This window comes from Toxorhynchites rutilus, chromosome 3 (genome assembly GCF_029784135.1).
Source record: "Toxorhynchites rutilus septentrionalis strain SRP chromosome 3, ASM2978413v1, whole genome shotgun sequence".
NCBI lineage: Eukaryota > Metazoa > Arthropoda > Insecta > Diptera > Culicidae > Toxorhynchites > Toxorhynchites rutilus.
The window spans coordinates 198855534-198879044 of NC_073746.1; the positions used below are offsets into that span (position 1 = coordinate 198855534).

Sequence of the window (23511 nt, forward strand, 5' to 3'; positions counted from 1 at the left end):
TATAAAGAGCTTGTCGAGAAATCGTTGGGCGAAACAGCGAAAGTGAAAGCTCTGTCCCAAGAAACAGCGGTAGAATGTAGAAACCTGGATGAGATCACTACATATACCTAATTGAGAGAAGCCCTGAATGAACAGTTTAAGCTGGGAGAAGTCCCCATATCAATCAGGTTGAGGAAAGCATTTGGAAATATCCAAATAGCAACCTTAAGACTGCCAAGAACCGCAGCCAGCAAGCTGTTGGAGACTGGTAAGATGAAAGTCGGATGGACGGTGTGCTCCCTGAGAGCTATCCAGCAAGTATCTAGGTGTTTCAAATGCATGGACTTTGGCCACCAAGCAAAGTACTGTAAAGGACCTGACCGATCGGAGCTCTGTATAAGATGCGGCGACAAGGGGCATTTGGCAAAGAATTGTACTGAGCCCCCAAGGTGCTTGCTCTGCACGACTGAGGAAGAGAAGGACCACGCTACAGGGGGACCGAGAAGCCCGGTCTTTAAAAGCGCGATGGCAGCAATAACCAAATGGAGGTAACCCAGATAAACCTGAATCACTACGACACGGCGCAACAATTGCTATGGCAAGCCGCATCAGAAACCAAATGCGATGTAGCGATCATAGCAGAACCGTATCAAGTACCTCCAGATAACGAAAACTGGGTGACCGACAAAGCTAGAATAGCTGCAGTGAAGACAACGGGAAGATACCCCATCCAGGAAGTGGTATCCAACGCACATGAAGGGTTCGTGATAGCCAAAATAAATGGAATCTTCGTATGTAGCTGCTATGCCCCCCCGAGATGGACGATAGAGCAGTTTGATCAGATGCTCCACAATCTAACCGAAGAGCTCGTCGGAAGGAGCCCTTTAGTCATCGGCGGAGACTTCAATGCCTGGGCAGTAGATTTACCAACACGAGGGGCTTTAGTCTGCTGGAAGCTCTGGCAAAGCTGAATGTGAGACTGGCCAATGAAGGTTGCACCAGCACCTTCCATAGAGATGGTCGAGAATCAATTATTGATGTCACATTTTGCAGTCCGACACTGGCATCAAACATTAATTGGAGAGTGTGTGATGATTATACTCACAGCGACAACCAAGCAATTCGCTACACCGTCGGCAGCCAGAACTTAGTAAAAAGACGAATAATGAGAACAGAGGGTCGAAGATGGAAGTCGAAGGAATTCGACAAAAATCTCTTCCTGGAAGCACTCCGAGAGGAACGATCAGTCAATAACACGAGCGCCAGTGAATTGACAAGTATAATCGTGAGAGCATGTGACGTCGCCATGCCGAGAAAAAGAACACCGAAAAACGAACGCTGCCCAGTTTATTGGTGGAACGAGGTGATTAACTCCCTTCGCTCGGACTGTCTCCGAGCGAGAAGGAGAATGCAGAGGGCTAGAACTACTAGCGAAAGAATAGAGCGTAGAGAATTATTCAAAACGGCAAAAGCCGCCCTTAAGCACGAAATCAGGTCCAGCAAGAGAAACTGCTTCAAAGAGTTATGCCGCGATGCCGATGCGAATCCTTGGGGCACAGCATATAGGGTAGTGATGGCCAAAATCAGAGGCCCATCGATGCCCCGTGAAAGCTGTCCGGATAAGCTGAAGAAAATCGTAGAAGGGCTCTTCCCGAAGCATGATCCGATTAGCTGGCCAGCAACGCCATATGGCGATGATGAAGAACGCGTCGAGAGAGTGTCAACAGAGGAGCTGATTACGGCAGCAAGAAAATTAAAAGTCAACAAAACACCTGGCCCCGACTGAATCCCAAATGTGGCGGTTAAAGCCGCAATACAAGCGAACTCTGACATTTTCAGGGCAACGCTGCAAAAGTGCCTGGATGAGGGGTACTTTCCAGACATGTGGAAGAAGCAGAGACTGGTGCTACTGCCAAAACCAGGGAAGCCACCAGGGGATCCATCCTCGTATAGACCGATTTGCCTCCTTGATACCCTTGGGAAACTGTTAGAGAAGATCATCCTCAACAGGCTGTCGAGATGCACAGAAAGTGAACACGGACTCTCGAGGATGCAGTTCGGATTTCGGAAAAATAAATCTACAGTGGATGCCATCTTGTCAGTTGTCAAAGCAGCTGAAAAAGTGTTGAAGCAGAAAAAAGTCACAGAAGGTTGTGTCCGAGACACGACCGCATAGTTGACGTAGGATTACGTTAGGCTATCTGTCGCATGCTGATTTTGGATGTTTGAAAATATATATTGTTAAACTCTTTGATTATGATCTGATGGCCCTGAAAAGGGCCGTTTGGTTTGGTTGTTGGATATTTTTTGTTCATTTCACCAGTGATAGAAAGTTGTTTCAGCTACGAGGCACGTTTACGAGATTGGCGCTCATATTGCGTGAATATATATTCCGACATATTTACTCGCGTAAAACTTTATGGAGCAACAAAAACAACAATTCACTTCTGTTGTTTTTTTGGCAGCGGTAGCTTTTTCGGAGCCGCTGCTGCTTATTTCTGTTTTTATTTTGGTGGATTTCGTTGACACCATCACATCGAGCTAAACGGCGAATAGCGAGTTTGATACACTGGATATTGTCATGTAGAACCTTGCGATACGCTTCGATCCTCCTTTGCCTTCCTTGCCGCATAAAGTCATGTTGGTTGATGTTGATCTGATGTGACCACACTTAAAACACTAAAAACATATATGTTTACCGATCTGAGCGTCGAACAAAATGAGAAATCTGACTGAGCAGCAGCATCAGCAGAAAGAGAGAACATGCCTGAAACTTTCTGCTCATGATGTTTGCTGTTGCCATCAGTACTGGACCGATGCGGGACACAGCTCGATTGTTGATGTTAGGCCTCGATGTTTACCGCCGCTGCTGCTGCTACTGCCACTTAAGTTCGATATGTGACACAGCTCAATTGTTGGCCGCTCAGATTCGATGCTCGTCTTGAAGTTCACTGCTGCACTTTCACGATTCCAAGAAGCGTGTGGTCGCACTTCTGATGGAGAGAGCGTGCCCGAAATGCTTCGCTCGCGATGCTTGCTGCTGCCACTAGTAGAGTAGTAGTAGTTTGCCGCTGCTTATACTGCCATAGAAGCTTGATGTGAGGCACAGCTAGCCTATTGACCACACAGCTTCGATGCTCGTCTATATATTAGCCGCGTCCACTGCTGCTGCTCTCCACTGTTGTCCGTTCCACGTCCGTTGTAAAAATGAATAAAATCCACGAACGCTTCATCCTTTTATATCATTTGGTATGTATGAAGTAGGCGCCTCCTACTCGATTGTCATGCAGCCTGCCGGTGAACGAACGAATCGGGCGCGAAAAAGAAATGACGTCAATTTCGATCAATCAGGCCTAGGTATCTTCTGTTTGGATAGTGGTTGAGATTTTTTAATTGTTCGATTGTTAGTTACATGATATATATTATTTTATTCAATGTGAAAAATTATTATGGAGTGCCGACAACGTATGATGCAAACATCTCATCAATCCATCATGAAATGAATGAGCAATAAGCGTTTGAAATTGGACGGGTCGCTCATTTATTTTCTAACGATCATTTATTTTCTAACCGGGAAGCAGTTGACATACTACGCTGCGCTTTTATGTACATGAAAAACCACTTTTAACATGCGGGGGAAAAATCTTATATGAAAATTGCCAGATGTCAATGTTGCCAAGCGTAGTTATTGATGGTTAACCCTTCCGTTACGAGCGTTTAGACGACATCCGCGCGACGAGCTGTGTGTACGAGCATCGTCTTTAGACGACATGAAATTCATACTGCTCTTCGATCACACCAGCGCGATGTGCATACTATTCGGCGCAGTGCTCCGTACAGAGGTAGCACTTCGGCGGAGCACACTGCCGTAATGAAAGGGTTAAACCGACGCCGAACCGAATAGCGATGAACCCACCCATATCACAAACTTCGACATTTGATTTGCTATTATGGTGCTACTCGCCCGTGTAGTTCGCGCAAAGGCATCGGCAAAATATTATTTTAGAAAATTCCTTGAGGCATGACCGGAGCCGTTTCGCTATATATATATATATATATATATATATATATATATATATATATATATATATATAAATTAAGTTACATGAGGATATCGAAGAGTTTTTAAAAAGAAAGGAAAGACCGGTTTCACAGAGAGCACAAGTTAGACTGATTTTATTATTGTCAATTTTACATCATGAAGCCTAGCCATTTACCTAAAGCCCTTACGCTGCACATTCTATCCAGTCCGTTGTCGCGTCAGGTACAGAGTCCGAATCGGTGTTTTACGTTGGTGTCCTAAATTGTTGTTTCGCTTGCGTTTGCGAATTGATGCTACCGATAAACTGTTCCACAGTGATCGGTTCTGTTGCTGTGGGGAAAATGATGTTGCTTGCGTTAACTACTCCCTCATCAAGTTTGGATCGTCCCGATACAATTGTGTTGGGATGATGGTTGTCTGCTGAACTGATGTTTGGTTTTTCTTCATTGGGTGTCCTTTTCTTCTGGTACCAATGGTAAACTATGACGATCAAGCCTATAATGAAGCATATAGATGAGAGGCCCAAACTTGTTGATGTTTGGATGAAATATCGGGTTTTAATTATCTCCAGTTGTTCTCGGTTTTGGAAATGTAATTTCTTTAATGTGTGAAAGTCCAGGTTCTGCTCGAATTCGTTTTGTTCAATTTTCACGCCATCCAGAGGCACTATTGTTGGGATAATTCTCGATGGAAACGTAATGGAGCTAAAAGTTTTGTTGTTCAGTGAGATTGTACAGTTCTCGAAAAACAACAGCATCGTTCCTGTTAAAACTCTGTTGTTATGTAGACAGTCGCTTGATAGTGTGACTGTTGTGATTATGATGATTATATGGTTGTCTGTCAATCGTTTTATGTTGGTTGTATTCCGATAGTTCGTAAAGGTGCATTTTCCTGGGGAGCCTCGTATGATTTTGGAGAAGCATCTGTCGTCTGAGGTATCGTCTAATTTATCATCTTCGCAAATGGAATTTTCGCCGATACTTTGGCAACTGCCTTTGATGAAATAGGTGGAGTTTCCGTAGATTGCTGCTTTATGCCAAGGGAGTTTGATGATTTGACCGTTGATTGGAAGTGGTTCTAGGAGAAGACTGGTGAATGGATGTGGTAAAATCTGCGGGACGCCGATGATGAAGTAGAGGATGGATTCCTTGAAGAGGGCTCTGATGTCTAGGTAATCGTATGCTTGGTCTGGATGTAGAATGGTAATATTTTGTTCTTCTAACTTATCTGAGATAAACTTTAGTTCTTCTGCTTCTAGAAAATTCTTAGAAATGATATTTATTTTTGCAAGTTGTATAACTTCGAAAATTGAGTCTAGGTGTTCTTGTATTAGGTCGACATGATAAGAAATTTTAAATGCCTGTCGGATTGCTGTGAAATTTTGATTGACAAGTTTGTTGGTGATTAGAGATTGTCTGGCTGATATAATTTGTTGCTTGATTATTCTTTGTTGTTCATTAACGGAATCTATTAATTTGTTTATACGTTTTCCTAGATGTTTGTTGATAGTTACTTGAATATTATTTTGTCTTATAAGTTCTTGGTTGCCTTGTTTTAAGTCATTTATATCGTTATCTATTTGGATTCGATCTTCTTCATCTAAATTGCCTATAATCGCCTTTATGGCTGAGCCTAGAAAATTGAATGCTCCTCTCTTGTTTCTTCTATTTGGTAACAATTTCATATACGTGTTTTGGGCTTTCTTAAATTTGGACTGTAATGTGATATAAACGTCGCTGAAGTCTGTGAATATTTTAAGTCCGTCGATAGTGATAGCGATGTTGTTTAGTAATGGTCTATAGTCTTCCAAGTCTATTGTGTGATATATCCTGTGACGTCCAGTCTTAATTAGTACGTTTCCGGTCTGTAACGTCACTAGTCCTGGGTTTCTGGTCAGGTCATGTATTTGTATCGTTCTCGATGATGAGGTCGTGATGAACGTCAGCGTAATTAGTTTTAGAAGTTGGCTCCGCAACATCTATAATTTAGAAAAATAATTTGTATGGTTTCATTTTCGCCGAATATTTTCTTTGTGTATTTCTCTGCCAGAGTGGTCCAGAAACGTTCTACCTTTATCTTGGACAACTTTGACTGGGAAATACATTTCTTTTCCTTTGTTCCTTATTCCTTGTCTTCTATTATATACGGTTTCTTCCTCTCGAAGGACCGGTGGGTGTTCTCTCTTCTTATTATGGTAACCCAAATTTTTATTTTTAGTTTTATCTGATTGTACAATAATTTCATTGTAGAATTTGTTTCTGTTTTCTAAAATCTTTTCCATATCAAGAGGCCTTTCCTCTCCATCCCTTATTCCGTAGAATATTTCCCGGGGTTTGGTTTTTGTGGTAGAGTGGACTGTGTTGTTGTATATGGTGCAAGCTATTCTAAAAACTTCTTTTTCGTTTATGTCGGGATAATTAGGCTTAGTACAACGATAGATTTCGCCCAAAGTTGAGTGAAACCTCTCCACTGTACCATTACTTGAACTATGGTTTGGAGGTGTGAAATGGATGTCTATTTTTAAGTTTTCCAGAAGAGTTTTAATTTCGATGGATTTCATTGAAGGTTCGTTGTCAGTAACGATCAAATTTGGGGTACCATAAATGGAAAAGTATTTAGTTAATCCTTTACGTACATCTTGAATGTTCCTAGATTTGATGGGAATCAATGTAGCGTATCTCGAGAATTTATCTAAAAAGGAAAGGAATATATTAGGTTGTTTTAAGAATATATCTAGATGTATTAAATCTAAAGGCTTTTTTGGGTCCGGAGTGGGTCCGAGCATGATTTTGTATGGATGCCTCTCGTATTTATTTTTATTACAAATGCGACAGAGCCTTACAAACTGTCGTATTTTTCTTTTCATTGCTGGGAAATAGTACCTGTTTGCTATTTGTCTATTATTTTCCCATACCCCTCTATGTCCATTTTCGTGGGTTTGTTCTATAACAATATTTTGTTCCTCGGCCGTTTTCAGATCTATGAGAATTTTTTGAGAAAAATAAATTTTGAAAGGTTTGCCTCTACTGAAGTAGTTTCTATAGACGATTTGAATCGTCTGTATCAACTTTTCCGGGCAAAGGATGCAGTTTGATCTTTTGGGATCAATGTAATCTTTAAACATTTTAATTAGGTATGGAACTCCAAATATCAATTTCGTAATTTTTCGTCGGAAAACTCGTGGAAATATTTCTTCATAGGTTTCTTCTTCGTTGGGTCCGATTTTTAGAACAATCTGATTACAGAACTCGTTTAATGGTTTTTCTGTGCCTGGGATAAAGTCAGAATCGTCGGTATCAGCAGAGTGGGCCGTGGCTCCGTCTGACGAAGTGTCGCTTTCAGATGTGGAAGAAGAGTTTTCTTCCGCTTCATTGAGGTTGATTTCCTCTCGTACTCTGGAAAGACTATCGGCTACGATGCTCTGCTTTCCAGGTCTGTATTTAATCTCGTAATCAAATTCTTCTAAATAGAGGCGCCAATGAATGAGTCTGCTATTTGAGTTTTTAAGGTTTAAGCTATATGTGAGAGGTTTATGATCGGTGTATAGAGTAAATTTTCTTCCGTAAAGATAAGGACGGAAGTATTTACATGCCCACACGATCGCCAAAAGTTCTTTCTCGATTGCGGAATAGTTTTCTTCTGACTTATTCAGCGTTCGAGAAGCAAAGGCAATTGGTTTGTCACTGCCAATTTGCCCCTGTGACAAAACGGCTCCAACTGCGAAATTGGAGGCGTCTGTTGTCAAAATAAATGGTTTGTCGAAATTCGGGTACTGTAATATATCACTCGATGTAAGAATATTTCGACATCGCTCAAAGGCATCTACGAAATCCTTAGTGTGAGTGATAGCTTCTCCTTTTCTCAACGTTTTTGTAAGTGGTTTGGCTATTTTCGCAAAGTCTCGAATAAACTTGCGGTAATAGCCTAAAATTCCTAAGAATCCTCTTAGTTCTTTTTCATTCTTCGGAAGTGGCCATTTTCTGATGATTTCCATTTTTTCGGGATTTGGCTTTACTCCTTCACGAGTTACGATGTGGCCTAGAAAGGCTACTTCTTTGTGAAGAAACTCGCTTTTATCGAGTTGCACCTTCATATTGAATTTTCTAAGACTATCAAAAATTTTCTTTAGGTTGTCAAGGTGTTCCTTTAGGCTGGTAGAGAACACGATGATATCGTCCATGTACACAAGACATCGGACACCAATGTGCTCTCTCAAAACGTTATCCATCACGCGTTGAAACGTTGATGGAGCATTTTTCAAACCGAATGGCATTCTTAAAAACTCGTAGTGTCCGTTTTCGACACTAAACGCAGTTTTTTCGATGTCACTCTTATCCACTTCGATCTGGTGAAATCCAGATGCCAAATCAAGTGTTGAAAAATAAATGCAACGGCCAAGCTTATCAAGAATGTCGTTAATATTAGGAATGGGATAACGATCATCGATCGTTTTCTCATTCAGCTTACGATAATCAATGACAAGTCGCCATTTCTTCTGGCCGGATGCGTCCATCTTTTTTGGGACTATCCAGACTGGTGAAGTCCAAGGGCTACTTGAAGGTCTTATAATGCCTTGATCAAGCATTTTCGAAATCTGTCGCTGAACTTCCTCTCTATGGCAGAAAGGGTAGCGATAAGATTTCGTGTGAATCGGTATATCGTCTTTTGTGGAAATTTTATGTCTAATCGCGTTGGTGAAGGTCAGTTGTTCGCCTTCTACATAAAATATACTCTCATAATCTGCAATCACTTTCATTAGGTTAGATTTTTCTTCTTTGTTCAGATGATCAACTCTCAATTGATCGAAAATGGGTGTCCTGCCAAATTGAGTTACATAATCTTGGTTCGGTTCCACTAAGGAAAAATTGTTAAGTTCAACATCTAGAGGACGTTTTATTAATACTTTTGAAGGGCTTTTTGATATGTTTGATACAGTGAAAAAAGCATGGCTATCTTTTGAATTGTAGATACCAGAGTGTATGATAATGTCCTTAGAGAGAAAAATGTCATCTTCCAAATAAAATTCTCCATTATTGATGATAGTTGGTAAATTCATAATTTTTGTCTCATTGGAATTTAACTGGATTATTGCCGAATTTGGATATTTTCGAAACATTTTCAGTACGCCAGTGGGGAATTTCAACTCATTTTGATCTGTTAATATGTTGACTTTTAGTTCACGTAAGGTCTCGTATCCTATGAGACCATCGAAAAATTTGTGGAAGTCGAATATGTAAAATATTTGTTTTTTTGATCCTGGTATTGTGGAAAAGGGGTTGAAATTTACGAATTGATCTATATTTTGCGAACCATTAACGTTCGTTACCTTTACAGGTTTGGTGAACTTGCATTTGTCCAAATTGACATGTTTCGGACTAATGTAGTTTTTGTTCGCTCCCGTATCGATCAAAAACTTCAGTGGTCCTTTAGTGGTATTGATTTGTATGTACGGTATAAAATTGTTTACAGAGGAGTTTCTTGGGCCGTAATTATCTGAAAATTCAGTTCATCAGTGGAAGTGGTATTTTCTTCGACACTCTCTTCCTGATTGTTTACCACAGGTTGAAAAGATGTACTAGCCATCGATTCATTGTGATAATTATCCTGCTCATAATTTTCTTCATCATAGGTTTCGTATTCACAATTTGGTCCTTCGTACGGGCCGTAAGGATCAGACATATTTGTGCCTTCGTGGTAATTGATTGCTCTCCGAGGTCTATTCATATAGTTTATTTTATTAGATCTTATTGAAGGGTCTACATCCATGAGAGTAGGCTTCGGCATCTGAACTGGTCTTGGGGCGAATACGTTTCGCGGAGGAACTTGCGGTTGATTTAGAAAGCTTTGGTTCTGATGTTGTTGGTAAGGTGTGTGGAATTGATTCATTTGAGGTCTTTGAAAATTTTGCCGTTGATTAAAAGGATTCATTTGTAATCTCGAAAAATTTTGCTGTGGATTAAAATGATTCGTTTGAGGCTGATACTGGGCTCTTTGGTAATGATTAAAATTATTCCAGTTCTTTTGCCTTGGTGGGGGAGGTGGTGCTACAACAATCGGTTTTTGGAATCGATTTGTAGTTTCCATCTTATTAAGACCGCATTTATTTTGATAGTTTCTCTCTTCAATAGAAGCATCGAAAGCTTCTTTTAATTTTTTGGGTTGGCGGGCTCTTACGTTCCCGCCGATGGGCTCTTTTAGTCCTGCTAAAAACACTTGAAGAGCATTCTCCTGGTGTGTCGAGATTCTGTCCGTTCTCAAGTTGAGATCGAATGTTGAAATATTTGTATGGTTTATCAAAAGCGAAAGCAATTGATGAACCGAACTATAAAAATCTTCTATTGTTCCAGCTTGTTGCAGTTGGAACAATTCGCGGGTAAGCGTGACAGAATCACGCTTGTCGTTATAGTAAGCTATCAGGTTAGCTTTAATTTCTTCCCAGATTAGCGGTGTCCCGTATGTTTCTAAAACTCGGTCCGCATCTCCGGTTACTTTCGAGCGTATGGATTGAAGCCATACTTGCTCGAAGGGTGTCCCTTTAAGAGTTTCTAAAAAGGGCAACAGATTTTCCACTGCTCTAATGAAGCAGTGTAATTTGACGGGGTTACCGTCGAATTGCGGCAATTCGCGGATTGCCTGGGGCGTTTGCATCGCCTTTAGGATTTTCTCCGCCTTGTCGAACATTACCGCTGTTTGAGCAATTCTGGCGGCTTCTTCGTGTTCATTTAAATTTTCCTCCTGTGCTGAGGTATTGCTCCTCGGTAATTCAGGGGATATGTTAAAACTGTTTGGGTTCATTGTTTTCGCGATTATTCACAAAGCACTCCAAGGTAAAACTTAAATCACTCTTGTTAGATTAGCTAGTTTTTTTCTGATTTAACGTTTGTTTTTGTTTTAGATTAGTAGTTCACTTTTGTGATATAAAAAGAGTCGCTTACGGTGTTACCCGGGCTCGTCTCTCTGAATTAGTAGTTTTTGTTATATTTTATGGATGTGGATACAGCTTTTTTTGTTTCGGGTAAGCTTTGTACCACTCCGATTAAATGATTGTTAATTTGACTAAGATCTAATTACTTACTTGATAAAAAGGTATCACTCGTGCGTCCGTTGTAGTTCTCCAATCGTCAGCCACTCGATATTCGTTCGCGCGGGAAATCACTTTCGCGAATTGGATCTACGCGTGAACACTTGAACGAGCGATCCTACCGACTGCGCCAATTAAGTTACATGAGGATATCGAAGAGTTTTTAAAAAGAAAGGAAAGACCGGTTTCACAGAGAGCACAAGTTAGACTGATTTTATTATTGCCAATTTTACATCATGAAGCCTAGCCATTTACCTAAAGCCCTTACGCTGCACATTCTATCCAGTCCGTTGTCGCGTCAGGTACAGAGTCCGAATCGGTGTTTTACGTTGGTGTTCTAAATTGTTGTTTCGCTTGCGTTTGCGAATTGATGCTACCGATAAACTGTTCCACAGTGATCGGTTCTGTTGCTGTGGGGAAAATGATGTTGCTTGCGTTAACTTATATATATATATATATATATATATATATATATATATATATATATATATATATATATATATATATATATATAATATATAATAATAAGACTTACGGAAGGTAGGTCATAAAAAAAACTTTATTTCTTCGCTTAAACACTAATGTTACACTTTTGGGATCGTAATAATAACTGAACTGGCTAATTTGGTTACGGCCCTTATTTAAAACCTAATTCTGTTGAACTTGCAACTTCTGTCTGGCGTGGTCCGGCTTCTCCAATTATGCTGACTTGGCTGTGGTGGCGTGATTGGTGATATGGATGGTCGAACGTGTACTTTGATCCTCTGACTCAGCGTACACGTGGAGGTCTGTTGCATAACTCCTCCGGGGGTAGAATGAAGGGCGTCCTCGAACTTCTACTCAATCTCTTTGGGATGATTCTTGTTTTCCAATCTTAATGACTACTCGCTTCCTAAAAACGCAAGTCGCTGTTATGACGATTAGAATGATCATTGACGTTGATAGGCCTCCGAATACGGCAAATAGCAGGTTCTTGTGCTCGAATTGTTTCAACGCGACGTGTTCCAGACTCATTCTATTGTGTATGGTTTGATTGTGAATGCTCGGGATGTCGTGTTGTTGTAAAATGTTCCAATTGATGGCTAAGCTTGGGAAAGCTCCCTGGAGTTCCTTTGTGTTACTAACCAATTCATCTGATGTGAAGGTCCGTTTATCGATTTGTACGCTACAATTGTTGAAAGATATTAAAAAATTTCCGTCAAGTGTACGGTTGTGCGGTCCGCAATTTGATTTCATGAGCGACCCCTTCGCATTATTGACCAATATCTTATTGATTGCTATCAATGTGATTCTGGTACTATTATCAAACGTTGCTGTGCAGTGGCTTTCCTTTCCTAAAATAATGTGAGCCGAGCAGTTGTCTCTTAATGGTTCTAGGAATGTATCTTGTTGAATTATGCTGCTTGGATTTGTAGTTTTGAAGAGATCGTTCCCGCTCCGAATGACGTATTGAGGGGGATCTGTAATCACTGTGTTTTGGACAGTTAATGGGATGATTTGAATAACATCGCAGTTTCCTTTGACTTTTGGAACTTGCAGGATGTATAATAGGAGGTCACCTCTTGTTGCTATTTTGGGTTGGGCATAATTGAGGGCTTCCTCAGGGAATTGTGTTTCTATTCCTTGTTCGTTGAGTAGCGTTTCTATAGTGAGAATTTCTTTGAGTGAGAGCAACTTACTGTTTGCTAGTTCTATCCGGGTTCTAAGGATTGTATCTTCCAAATCTTCTAAAATGGTATTCGTTGTGTCCATGTAGAGGAGAAGCATTACTGCGTCCATTTCTTCAAGTAGAATCTTGTTTTCCGTTGATTGTTGTTCGACGAGTCGGTTAGCTGTTGTCATAATTTCGTCGATTCTGTTGTTGATAATATTGTTGACTATTGTTTGTTGGTTGTTTTGAGTAATTAGATTGTTCAGCGTGGTATTGATTGAGTCGTCGGCGTCGGGAGATCCGGCGATCCACTTCCAGGCGGCTCCTAATGTGTCCCATCGTCTGGTTCTTCTGGGTTTCATCGGCTTCAGCTGGTACAGGTTGTTGACAAGTTCTTTACTTTTTTGGAGTATGAGATTTGATATCGGAATATCTCTGTCTATCTGTCTAGCCAGTCTAGAAAATAGGTGGACATTATTTTCGAGATTTGTAATATTAATGGGATGTATTATCTTGATAGAACCTGTTCGTAATTTACAATCGTTTATTTTGAACAATAATATCGGATCATTCATTAAATCGCGTATTTCTAATAGCTCTGATTGTGTGAACATTACAAGCGTTATGGAGACAAACAATTTTATCAGTGAGTGCATCTGTAATTAGAAGAAAATGTTTCCGTTAGTATTGGTGTTAAATTTGTATTTTCTGTAGCCTTTTAATTTTATTTTTGTGTCGTTTGACTCTTTTATTGTTTTTGAATGTTTTTTCTGTTATTTCCCTGGCGTTTGTGGGTTTTGCTCTTGGATCAAGTTTTTTCCTAATGTTTGGAATTAAAAATACTTCTTGATTGTCGTTTAAATGGGGAGGTTCCTCTTTATTTTTATTTTGTTTTTCCTGACTGACCTTAGCTTTGTCGATATTTGCTTTTACTTTTTTATACAATTGTTTCGTATTTTCTTTAATTTCATTTGGGTTTATGATGTTATTGTTATTGAAAATTATTTCATTCGGGGAAAAATTGGTAGCAGAATGCACTGTTGTGTTATAAAGAGATATTGCTAAACAAATTAGAGCGGGAGTATCTAAATTTGGGAATTTGTATTTGTTTGTGTTAATAATTTCGATTATCGTTGAATGAGTCTTCTCTACTTGCCCATTTGATTCGGAACAGGATGCGTAGGCTAATTCAACGTTTAGGGTATCCAAATAATTTTTCAATTGTAACGACATGAACGTCGTTTCATGGTCTGTTATGATCTTCCTTGGTGTACCGTACGTGCTAAAGTACAGTGCCAAAGCGTTTTTTACGTCCGTCAAATTTTTGGTTTCCATGAAGATCATTTGTGCGTGTTTCGAAAATGAGTCAACCAAAGATAAAAAGTTGTGTTTGTTGATTTGAAAAATGTCCATGTGGACGCGGTCAAATGGTTTGTCAGTTGTAGGTCTGGGAGATAGTTTTATATTATACGGCTTCCTCTCATATTTGTGCATGTTACACATTCTGCACGTCTGATTTACTGTTTTAATTTTCGACAACATTTTAGGGAAGAAGTAACATCGCTTCAACTGGCTTTCCACTTCTGTAACCCCACGATGTGCTCGGTTATGTTCCTTGTTTATAACGATGTCTTGTCTTTGTTCATGTGTCACGTCCTCTACTTGTAATTGGGTTAGTACGAAGTGTCCTTTTTGGTTAAAATGTTTTCTATAAACTTCTTGGATGATTGGAATAAGTTCTTCTGGTGCCATGATTGCAGTCTGTTTGTTGTTGTGAAGTCTTTTTAGTTTGTCAGTTATGATGTCTTCGTCAAACTTGTCTCGACAGATTATTGTGCGCTGAAAATTGGGAAAGGGGTTTTCTGAAATGTCTGTGTTAATCCGTGTAAGCCTGAAAATAATCTGGTTGCGGTAGTAATTAATTGGCCTCTCCACGCAATGTATGTAGTAGTCGTCCGAAGACTCGGCTGAATGGACGATGTCGTCATCTGATTCGTGTCCCTCGGTTGGTTGCTGATTTGCTTCACTTGGTGTTCGTCCTCCTTCGTTTGGTTCTTCCTCCTCTTCGTTTGCTGGATCATCTTCTTGTGTATTGTTTTCTGGAATTAATGGAGCTGTATTATGCAGGTTGATCTCGTATTTTTCTTCAGTTTTTCGACTCAACGCGTCAGCGACTACGTTGGTTTTGCCTTCCTTGTATACTATTGTGTAGTCGTAATTTTCGAGTTCTGTCCTCCAATTTAATATTTTTTGGTTTTTGTTGCAATTTTTTATGTACTGTAATGGTTTATGATCAGTAAAGAGGGTGAATTTGTTACCATATAGGTATGGTTTGAATTTATCTATACCCCACATGATTGCCAAAGCTTTTTTTTCTATTGTACTATAATTTGTTTCACATTTGGTGAGGGTTCTGCTGGCGAATGCAATCGGTCTTTCGATTTTGTTTTGGATTTGAGAAAGAACAGCGCCAATCGCATAGTTGCTTGCGTCTGTGGCTAGAATAAATGGAATATTGAAGTCAGGATAGGCAAGTATTTGGTCGGAAGCTATTATTTGTTTTAATTTTGAAAAGGCTGCCTTATAGCTTTCATCGTCTAGTTTAATCGTTTGATCTTTTTTTTTTAAAATTTTGTCATTGGCTTGACTATTTTTGAGTAGTCCTTAATGAACCTTCTGTAATATCCAGAGAGTCCTAAGAACTGTTTGATTTGTTTTTGATTTTCAGGTAATTTCCAATCTAAAATTTTACTTATTTTTTCTGGATCTGGTTTGATTCCCTCTTGTGTAATCACTTGGCCAAGGAATTCAGTTTCTCGTTTCATGAATTCGCATTTGTCCAATTGGATCTTGAGGTTGAATTCGGCGAGTCTCTTTAGTATTTTTGATAAATTCTGAATATGTGTTTTAAGATTTTTTCCGATTATTATTATATCGTCCAGGTAAACAAAACAGATAGTTCCAATATATTCGCCTAGTATGTTGTTCATAGCGCGCTGAAAGGTTGCAGGCGCATTCTTCAAACCAAAGGGCATTCTGGTGAATTGAAAATGACCTAATGCCGTCGAAAATGCTGTTTTTTGTTGGTGGTCGGGATCCATTTCTATTTGGTGGAATCCCGATTTGAGATCTAACGTGGTGAAGTAGACTGATTTCCCTAAATTGTCTAAGATTTCATCTATTTGGGGAATCGGAAATTTATCGCTTATGGTTTTTTCATTGATTTTACGATAATCAATCACAACTCTGACTTTTCGTTTACCCGAAGCGTCCAGTTTTTTAGGTACTACCCAGATGGGGGAGGAATATGGACTAGTAGAAGGTCGGATGATACCATTATCTAGAAGTTCTCTAATTTGTAGTTCCACATCATTTTTAAAAGCGTGTTGTGATAATTTGGTGTTTAACAGCTGACGCAGCTGTTAGTTTTTCATTTGGCTTCAATAGAACGGATTGATTTTCGAGGATAGCTTGAAAGAGCTTTCCTTTTTCTAGTTCTGATAGGTGACTTGTTCGTATGAGTTTATCCAATGTTTCTGTTCTGATCTTGTCCTGTGGTTCGATAGGGATTGGCGTTATTGTTTCGAAGTTGTTAATTTTCAACTTGAAAACTTCGCCTATAGAAGGAGGGTCTTTTTTGTCTGTTATGATTCTGACTTTCGAGTGTTTATTCTTGGAGTTGTATAGGCCTGGTTCGATTATAACGGATTTATAGAGTTTCTGAAACGTTGGTACCAACCAATCGCCATTCTTTGTTGTGTTGTGTTGTATGTGAATAGAGTTTGCTAGCCGGGAAGTATTTTTCGTAAGGGTGTTCAATATTTTTTACAGATAGAATTTCTTTTTCATAGTCGATTTTAGCTTTTGGTTTTAGCGAAAAATTCGGAACCTAGAATTCCGTCAAAGAAATTGTGAAAGTTCAGTTCATAGTATGTTTGTGGAGGAACCCCGTGACCAATTAAATTTGCCTTCCCTCTTCTTGAGATTTCGTGGCAACCGGAAATGTTTTTGATTTGTTTATTCTTTATAGTTTTTAGGTTTTTTAAAACACCGGGTCGTATAACATTCTTATTCGCCCCTGTATCTATGAGTAGTCTAATTTTTGTTTTCGTTTGTGAGTCCGTGCATGTAATGTAAGGTAAGTAATTTAGGTTGTCGCTCGTTTTTGCTGTGCCAAGCAAAAATTTATGTCTACATTTTCGCTTTCGCTTTCTGTTTCTGTTTCCGATTCAGGGTTCTTATCTTCGACTTCGTTAATGTTCACTTGGCGCCTGTTGAGCGTCAGTTTACTTCTAATGGATCCTATGTCCATTGGCTGGGGAGTGTCATTGACCGGCTCCGACTTTTCAGTTTTATTTTTATCGAATTGGGGTTTCTTAAAATTTTTATCATGGGGTTTAAAATCTCTCTGTTTTTTATTGAAGGTGTCCATGTGCAAGGCTGTTGTCTCTTTACACTTAAATTTACATACGAAGGCATAAGCTGCCTCCATGTCATCGGGTCTAGCAGCTTGTGCATAGCCGAAATAGGGTTCTTTGAGACCGGCCAGGAAGGCTGCCAGAGCATCTTCCTCAATAAATGCATTTATTGCATCCCAGTGTTCTTTATATTTGGGTTTCTGTTTTGCAAGAGACTTGATATTCTGGCAAATCTCTTTGCACTTGTTATAATACTTGTGTATTGACATATTATCCATCCTAGTTTGCCAGAGTTGGCTTTTGTAGTACGTTAACTCCTGACGATCACCAAGAGCGTTAGTTAATATTTCTTTAATCTCGTCAAATTTTTGTGGGTTGCCCGCAAGACAAATAATGTCTTTGGCCTTTCCCTCGATTTTGTTGATAACTGCAGTTACAAATATTCCAAATTGTTCATCTGGTACAAGGTCTTTAAATACATTCAGCGTATTTTCCGCTGTCGTGAGCCATGCGGCGAGTTGCTTCCTATTCCCATCAAATTTGGGAATAGATTTGATTGGGTCTGGAATTTTGAATAATGCTTCTACTGTTATATTAGTAGGAATAAGTTGTGTGCGGGCTTGTGCAGTGCTCGTTTGCGCTTGCCCTTGTGATAATGCATTCAATGCATGTTGTTGCTGCTCCTGCTTATTTTTTATGTCTTCCAGCATTTGAGCCAGCGTACTGATTTGGGCCGTCAGCTGTTCCATATTGTTGGAATCTACACCGTCGTTTAATGATAGATTTTGCAAAGAAGGCACGTTTTTCAGGGGGACGTGCGAAAATTCTGTACTTTCGTCACTTTGTGCCTCCGATTCGGAGCTGCTTTCGGTTATTTTAATTTGCACCGAGTTAAGCAAGCGCCTTGTTTTCTTGAGGGCGGTTACTTTGTCAGCTTTTGGCATTAGAAATTGCCTAAAGCCTAGTAATCAATGTTACCACAAAAGAAAAAATAGAAAGTATACTTTGTTTCACAAGCACACTAAATGGTGTTGATTCGCTTGTTTCTATGAGCACACTTAAGAGTGTTGAATTGCTCAATTGGAAGCACACCGTAAGTGGTGTTGATTCGCTTCCTTATCGTGAATAATAAAAAAAATACTCACAGTTGTTTTGAGTCGTGTGCGTAGTCCCGGCCAAACGCTGCTGGTGCTCCAGGTGATGTTAGCGGGGGGATCCTCGAATCTTCGGCGACGTCGTTTAAATCACTCTGTCTGTTTGCCTTAGACGCCTCTTTCGGCGGAATCATTTTTGCTAAGTTGGTTTTTCTTAGCTACCACTTTTTGTCACTAACACTCACTTCAGCCGGTTTCCGTACGGCTGCGCCAATAATAAGACTTACGGAAGGTAGGTCATAAAAAAAACTTTATTTCTTCGCTTAAACACTAATGTTACACTTTTGGGATCGTAATAATAACTGAACTGGCTAATTTGGTTACGGCCCTTATTTAAAACCTAATTCTGTTATTCTGTTGAACTTGCAACTTCCGTCTGGCGTGGTCCGGCTTCTCCAATTATGCTGACTTGGCTGTGGTGGCGTGATTGGTGATATGGATGGTCGAACGTGTACTTTGATCCTCTGACTCAGCGTACACGTGGAGGTCTGTTGCATAACTATATATATATATATATATATATATATATATATATATATATATATATATATATATATATATATATATATATATATATATATATATATATATATATATATATATATATATATATATATATATATATATATATATATATATATATATATATATATATATATATATATATATATATATATATATATATATATATATATATATATATATATATATATGCATACATATGCCATTCGCCTCCCTTACCGCATCCAGTCAGGTTGGTTGATGGACAGTATGTTTCTGACGTGATAAGTTTCCTGTTAGTTGCACATGATAAAAAAAAAATGTAAAAGTAAACAGTATTTTTGATCGTAGTTTTATATCATTTTTATGATAAGTGGAAAACAATAAATTAAACTCTTCCGTTTCAAAGCAATATCGAAAGTCCTGAAAAGGACTGGAATGGTTAAAAGGGTTGTACGGAATCTGCTGCGTGCTAATGTGAGGTTTCAGTCGGATGTAGCAGTTGTTTACTTTTTGGCAGCGGTAGTTTTTTCGGAGTCGCTGCTGCTTTCCTTGGCTTTGGCATCTTCGACTTCTGTGCGTCGGTTTGCAAGGGTTTCGTTGACACCATCACGGTGAACTAAACAACGGATAGCGGGTTTGATACACTGGATGTTGTCATGTGGAACCTTGCGATACACTCTTCCTCAACCGGATCCTTTGTCTCCTTTACCTTCATAACCGCATCCAATTGTATTGGTTGATGTGAACAGGAGTACCAGCAATGCACACTAGAAACACATATGTTTATCGATCTGAGCGTCCAACAAGAATGAGAAATCTGACTGAGTAACAGCAGCAGCAGCAGCAGCAGCAGCAGTAGAGAAAGAGAGCATGCCTGAAACTTTCTACTCATGATGTTTGTTGTTGCCAACAGTAGTGGACCGATGCGAGACACAGCTCGATTGTTGAGGTTCAGCCATCATTTACCGCCGCTGCTGCTGCTACTGCCACTTATGTGAGACACAGTTCAATTGTTGGCCGCTCAGATTCGATACTGCACTTTCACGATGCCAAGAAACGTTCTCGCACTTCTGACGGAGAGAGCGTGCCTGAAAGGATCCGCTCGTGATGCTTGCTGCTGCCACTAGTAGTAGACCGGTTTCAACAACCATTGCTACTGTTTGCCGCTGCTTATGCTGCCATAGAAGCTCGATGTGAGACACAGCTCGCATTTTGACCGCTCAACTTCTATGTTCGCCTATATATTAGCCGCTTTCACTGCTGCTGCTCTCCACTTGTTGTTGTCCGTTCCACGTCCGTTGTAAGAATGAATTAGATCCACGAATGCTCCTTCCTTTTATATCATTTGGTATGTGTGAAGTAGGCGCCTCCTACTCGATTGCCATGCAGCTTGCCGGTGAGAGAACGAATCGGGCGCGAAAAAAAAAAATGACGTCAATTTCGACCAATCAGGACTGGGTATCTCTGTTTGAATAGGGATTGTTTTTTTTCAATTGTTCGATAGTTAGTTATATGATATATACTATTTTATTCAATGTGAAAAATTGTTATGGAGTGCCGTAATCGTTTGATGCAAAAATCTCATCAATCCATCATGAAATAAATGAGTAACAAGCGTTTGAAATTGGACATTTTTCACGATGCGATCGATTTTCATTTTTCAATTTGTACCCCAATATGTTCCCGAAAGACGTAATCCTACGTCAAAACGTGGAAATCGATTTTGCGCAGTAATTACGGTCGACGTAAAAAATGCGTTCAACAGTGCCAGCTGGGAAGCTATCGCCGAAGCGTTGCACAGACTAAAGGTACCAAACTATGTTTGTAGGATCCTGAATAGCTATTCATTTCGAGAACCGAGTTTTGATTTATGACACAGACAAGGGACAGGAGTCATTTAACATAACAGCGGGTGTCCCACAGGGTTCCATCTTGGGTCCAACACTATGGAATGTAATGTACGATGAAGTGCTGAGGTTGAAGCTTCCGCAGGGTGTAGTGATTACCGGCGATTACGATATCTCCTTGACGGTAATGGCGCATAGGAGGTGGTTTTAGTGAGTAAGAATCTCACACTACCCAGTCAACATGGCGACTGGGTGTCTATGAAGATCTCCACCTTCTTCACAAAAAAAAAAAAACAAAAAAAAAATACACATACACATACACATACACTATACATACAACTCGCAAAATAAGTCCAAGAGAATAGTTGACGGGACGGTGACGGCACTTTAAGCTTCCGATTGGCCAAATTCGAATCAACGTGCCTTCCGCTTAACACCCGCCATTATGTTTTATACAGCGGCCTCGTCAAATTTGTTCTCGCAGAACGTCAGTTCGCATTTAACTGTCTTTCGCTTTCTTCGGTTTTCTGCACGTTCCTTAAGTTTCGCTTAACGATGCCTAATATTTCCCTATGGGCTGTTTTTTTGGAAGTTCCGTGATGTTTGGGCATCGCCATCGCGTTATTCTCAGCATAAAGTTCTCCTTTTTTTATAATTGCAAGATACCAAATCCGGTCAAAATAGAACGCGTTTGTTGTGGCAAGGCAGCAATTGTTTCTCCAGGTGTTCCTTGACGTATATTTGCCCGCTGCGGCGCTTTTCCAGCAACATGCGCAGATGGCCGATCAAACCAGGCATTTTTGGGAAACTTACATAGTTTCATGGTCTTAACTTTGTCTGTTACCTTTCCTCTTGTCGTCCCGAAAACAGTTTTAAGTTTGATTTTACGAACGTTTCGCCGTCCATAACGACGCAATCGAACATTCGTGTTCTGCCTGTCGTCGCTGTTCGGAGATTCTTCTTTCTTGTAGGACGACAGTCCGTTTCTTGGCTCTCTGCACTGTTCAGGGCAGAACTCCCAATTGCGTCTCGAATTGAGACACATTTAACAGTTTTATCTACATCGCGCTGATTTTTTTTTTCTGAGCTCGAGTCCGAGTAAAATTTTGAAGCATTTCTCTTTTTGATTGGACGCATTTGCACTTTTTGTGCAGCATCAAAAGAAATACGTCAAAATCAAATAGACCAACCCTCAATTGTTCCACTTTTAAGATCAGAAACAGACGCTAGTAGAAACTATGCTCAGAAGCGGAATTTTTTTTTTCAAAAACATTAGATCCCCCGAAATAGTCAGACAGAAATTCGTTAACACTTTTTACTGGTACTGACATGATCTGACGTATGTGGTGGTGATATGATAATAAGTCAATTGGCTTAGGATTTGGGATTAAATCCAATCATTATGTTGATCATGAAGGCAACAACATACAAATGAGAGTCTGTTATTTTATGTACGTTTGTTTGAACATAATAATACCACTCTTTTCATGATTCGTGTGCTAATTACTTTAATCTGATTAATAGGAAATATTAATCAGTATATTTTTTATTAATCTGATTAATAAAATCCATATTAAAATGGTTATTATAGAAAAATGTGAACACTGTTTAGCTCGAATGTTACTAGTTCAATTCAAAAGAGGACAATCACACGATTTTTATTCGAGGAATCACCTCAGTGCCAGCATGCGCTGAATCAATCATTTTTAATTACGTTGAGACCTATTAACACGGAATAGTTTCCTGTGAGTTTTCACTGTGATGAATTACACTGCGCTGATATTCCGAAGAAAGAGCGCCCTTTACTCGGAATCCAATAAAGAGACTGTTTGGTGACATCCTAATTTTATATTAGTCTTTGATTTTCGTTCTTTCTACCCGTTTCGTTCTTGTCGCTAAAGTGGTTTGAGTTTTGTGCTCATCCGGTTGATTTTCACACGTTTAGTATCTTGGGACATCGCCTTGAAACAATATCATGATTTTGTCGAACACATTTTTATGGCGAAATCTTATTTTATTTAACCCATTTCATGCTTTCTTTTCATATCGTGTCAACGAAAATTTTAGTGAAAAATTATTTTTGTATCATAAACATTGCTGGCCCAGTATAGCACTAGTCAGCGACAACAGATGTTCCGAATTATTTCGATTTTTCTATGGCATATTTTACTCAACGTGTCGTTTTACGTGATGCGTACGGGCTACATGAACGACGTGAAATCGTAGATTAATTTTAAACACAAGATACTTTGATAGTTCAGGAACAAGTGCATGTAATGCAGCAAGTCATCTGGTATATAATTGTTGAATTGCCGGTAGGTCTTCCAACATATGCATAATTGACATGGCTCGCTTCAGAAACAAATACTCGTATGACGAGAACCCAATGCTTACCGTTTGATCGGAATAATGAGTAATTCAGTCAACGCATCTCGACACACTCTGTTGTATGCCATTATAATATTAACAATACATTTCATTCATTCATACCAACAACATAAATAAATATTATTTAGATGAGAAAATTATTAATGATTTCCTCATAGAATCACACACAGTATAAACCTGATTATCCGCGAGCGGATGGTCGGTGAGTGGCAGGCTGATGTTTTTTCATCGCCACCTGAAATTGTCAATTTGTTTAGCGTTATGTGAATGGATTAAGAAAATCATTAATAATTACCTCACCGAAATGATATTTTTCTTATATTGTTGGTATGAATGAATGATTGTATTATTCATATTACGGTGGCATAAACTTTACAAAAGAGTCGAAGTGTGTTCACTTATAATTACGACTGTATTACTCATCTCATTACTGCGACCATACGGTAA

General features: G+C 39.4%; 2 protein-coding genes across 4 annotated transcripts in view; one reads left to right on the forward strand and one right to left on the reverse strand.

Annotated features, from left to right (window-relative positions):
• LOC129776441 (retinal homeobox protein Rax-like) overlaps positions 1–23511 on the forward strand; it is a 102102-nt gene that overhangs the window by 72535 nt on the left and 6056 nt on the right. The gene's annotated exons all lie outside the window — the stretch shown is intronic.
• LOC129776440 (uncharacterized) lies at positions 11654–18660 on the reverse strand. 2 transcript variants are annotated; one of them, XM_055782094.1, is made up of 2 exons: positions 18317–18660; positions 11654–13409 (listed from the first exon to the last, which is right to left on the reverse strand). In XM_055782094.1, the coding sequence occupies exon 2, from the start codon at positions 13407–13409 to the stop codon at positions 11943–11945; it is 1467 nt and encodes a 488-aa protein (XP_055638069.1). In that variant the 5' UTR covers positions 18317–18660; the 3' UTR covers positions 11654–11942. The 2 variants fall into 2 exon arrangements, with proteins under 2 accessions (XP_055638069.1, XP_055638068.1); XM_055782093.1 differs by having other exon boundaries at positions 11654–14852.

Excerpts from the sequence above, each read along its gene's own strand:
- LOC129776440 (XM_055782094.1), bottom strand. The coding sequence starts at position 13,409 with ATGCACTCACTGATAAAATTGTTTGTCTCCATAACGCTTGTAATGTTC.